A 2,500-nucleotide genomic window follows, 5' to 3' on the forward strand; every position below is an offset into this window, starting at 1 on the left:
AATTAGAGTTCCAAAATATGTAACCTGGTATGTCGACATTTGTGCAAGTGTTTTCATTAAGTTTGGTTTCTGAAACACCTATAATATCAGGAACGTCTTCCGTTGTCAACAGAATATTATTCAGAAGCGAAATTTTTTTTTTAATGTCAGACTGCGTAGATTGCAATGAAAAAGAGAAAAATCCATGTTTCGTATTATTTTGGAATATATGGCCCATCTGCTTAATCTTATAATATTTTGATTCGATGCCATTCTCAAATGGATATTCCCGTGAATTTTTAGTATCCGGGCTTACAATAACGTCTTCGAATAGGTCTCTAGACTCTTAGCCTAAAGGCGCGGACACAGATGACGAATTTACCCACGCCCCTGTTTCTTTGATAAGCCGCTCACCGGAGTTTTAAGCATGAAATGGTAATTCTTGGAAAAATGAAGAATAATTCAAGATCATAGATTATAATAAATCAAGCAAATTGAAAGGATCATATGCTATACTTAAGAGACAAAATTTACATACTTACCATTGTGCTAAGTTATGTTTTGGAGTTTTTATAGTTGACGTTGCCGTTGTCACTGCTAAAACTCCTTATTAGGGAGCTGAAGCATGCGCGTTTTTGAGACGCGGACGGCAACCGGAAGAGAATATTTCGCGTGCCAGGACAGTGGTGTTTCCCAAATTTTTGTACTAATCATCTCTGATGAAGAAAGATACTTGGCAATGTAAATGTGGTTCTGAGAAGACAAATCAAAAGGGAAAACAGCTCACTTCCGGTTGCCGTCCGCGTTTAGGACGGCTAATGCGGGAAAAATCGTGGTAGTATTGTGTTCTTTGCACCGTCCATGATTTTGTGTTGAGCACGAGCAATCCTTGTGTCTACTTTGCTGCAGACCAATGAGAGGCGTTTTGGTGATCAGGCCCAATCTGATTGGCTATAATTTGGCGGGACCCACAGTATTCTAAATTTAGAAAATATAGTAAACTGATGGGCCAAGGCCAAAGAGAGATCGACACTCCTAGGTTATGGAGACAGTTTGGCCCAGTGGTTAGGGCACTTGCTTGAGATCTGGTGGTCCCGGGTTCAAGAATCGCTCTGACCACTCGTTGAATTTGATCCTGGTAGTCCCTGGTTCAACTTCCTAGCTGCACTTGTAAATAGCCAACTGGTTTGCCTCCAGCCAGTTGGGATTCTTAAAAGTTGTTGTTGTTGTTGTTGTTGTTGTTGTTGTTGTTGTTCTGTTCTGTCGTTTCGTTAACTGTGTTTCACTGGCCCTGAAAATCCCCTATGGGGAGCGGTCATGCAATTAAGTATGTATTGTATTGTGTTGTATTGTATTGTATTGTATTGTATTGTATTGTGTTGTATTGTATTGTATTGTATTGTATTGTATTGTATGGGCTTCTGGCTTTGGTCAATAATTGGCCTTTTGCAACAAACGATCACATGGTACAAAATCCGCCATGCTGGAGGGCAAGCTCATTATTATTCCCCCACTGGGACATTAAAACAAAGGCAAGTCAAGCTTGACTGATTCAGGTCTCTTTGTTTTAATGTCCCAGTGGGGGAATAATAATGAGCTTGCAGCTTGAGCTTCCAGCATGGCGGATTTTGTACCATGTGATCGTTTGTTGCAAAAGGCCTATTGATAATGGAAAAATATGAATTAAAAAGTAACATTCCTTGTCACCAGGGAACGCAGACAGACATCACTATGAGACCTTCAAAGATGAAGGAGATGAAAGGGATGCTGTTACATCTTGACAATGCCAAGAGGTAAACACCGCCCTCGATTATCCTTCGGTCCGAGATTACAGTTGCTCACTTTATACTAGTTTGCTCAGTAACCTAGGCTATGAATTGGATTGAAGCTGCAGGTGAGCCTGTATTTGTACAGACCTATAAGAAAAGCAGAGGGGTAACTCGCTTCTGTTTGTTCTAATGTTACCCAGCAGTAGAAGGGAGTCAGATTTGTGAACGTTCAGGGTTTTTTTTCAGTTGTGTTTGGTAAGTTAATACTGATTTAATGTTACGCCCGCGACACCATAAGATCAATATAGAATTAGTTTCATTTGGCTTATCGTGAGTGCTTGTAATTGTTCTATCGTGAGCAGTTTTTCATCTCTGGTTTGGTAGGAATGGCTTTTAAGTAAATAGAAAATCAATCTCGACCCCAGAGTTCTTCTCTTTTGCGCGCGCGTGACTGAGGGAGAGAATCTTGAGCTCTGGGGAACCCTGAAACAAGATGTCTTTTCTTTCTATTTGGTTAACCTACGGCACATGTTCTCCTACATAGAGTTTCCCAGACGGAGCCTCGGGTCATGCGCAAACTTAAGTTCCGATTTGCTTTTGTGGTTTCACGTTGTCATCTAAACTCTTGGGTTTCGGTCATTTTACGTTGTTTTTTCTGTTTCACTTTTCTTGGTAGTTTTGGTAATCCACATCACGACGAAATGTCTATTCTTGCTCCAATATATCAATGCTGCAGGTATGTGACTGATAAT

At 40.5% G+C, this 2,500-nt stretch overlaps 1 protein-coding gene across 1 annotated transcript in view; it reads left to right on the plus strand.

The window, feature by feature from the left end:
* LOC138019423 (glycosaminoglycan xylosylkinase-like) overlaps window positions 1-2,500 on the plus strand; it is a 7,019-nt gene that overhangs the window by 1,550 nt on the left and 2,969 nt on the right. The window contains exons 2-3 of the mRNA XM_068866212.1: window positions 1,690-1,772; window positions 2,425-2,484. Of these exons, the coding sequence (XP_068722313.1) occupies window positions 1,711-1,772; window positions 2,425-2,484 (122 nt within the window). The 5' untranslated portion in view covers window positions 1,690-1,710. The remainder of the gene's footprint in view (window positions 1-1,689; window positions 1,773-2,424; window positions 2,485-2,500) is intronic.

The sequence above is a fragment of the Montipora capricornis genome, chromosome 2, assembly GCF_036669925.1.
Source record: "Montipora capricornis isolate CH-2021 chromosome 2, ASM3666992v2, whole genome shotgun sequence".
Taxonomy (NCBI): Eukaryota; Metazoa; Cnidaria; class Anthozoa; order Scleractinia; family Acroporidae; genus Montipora; species Montipora capricornis.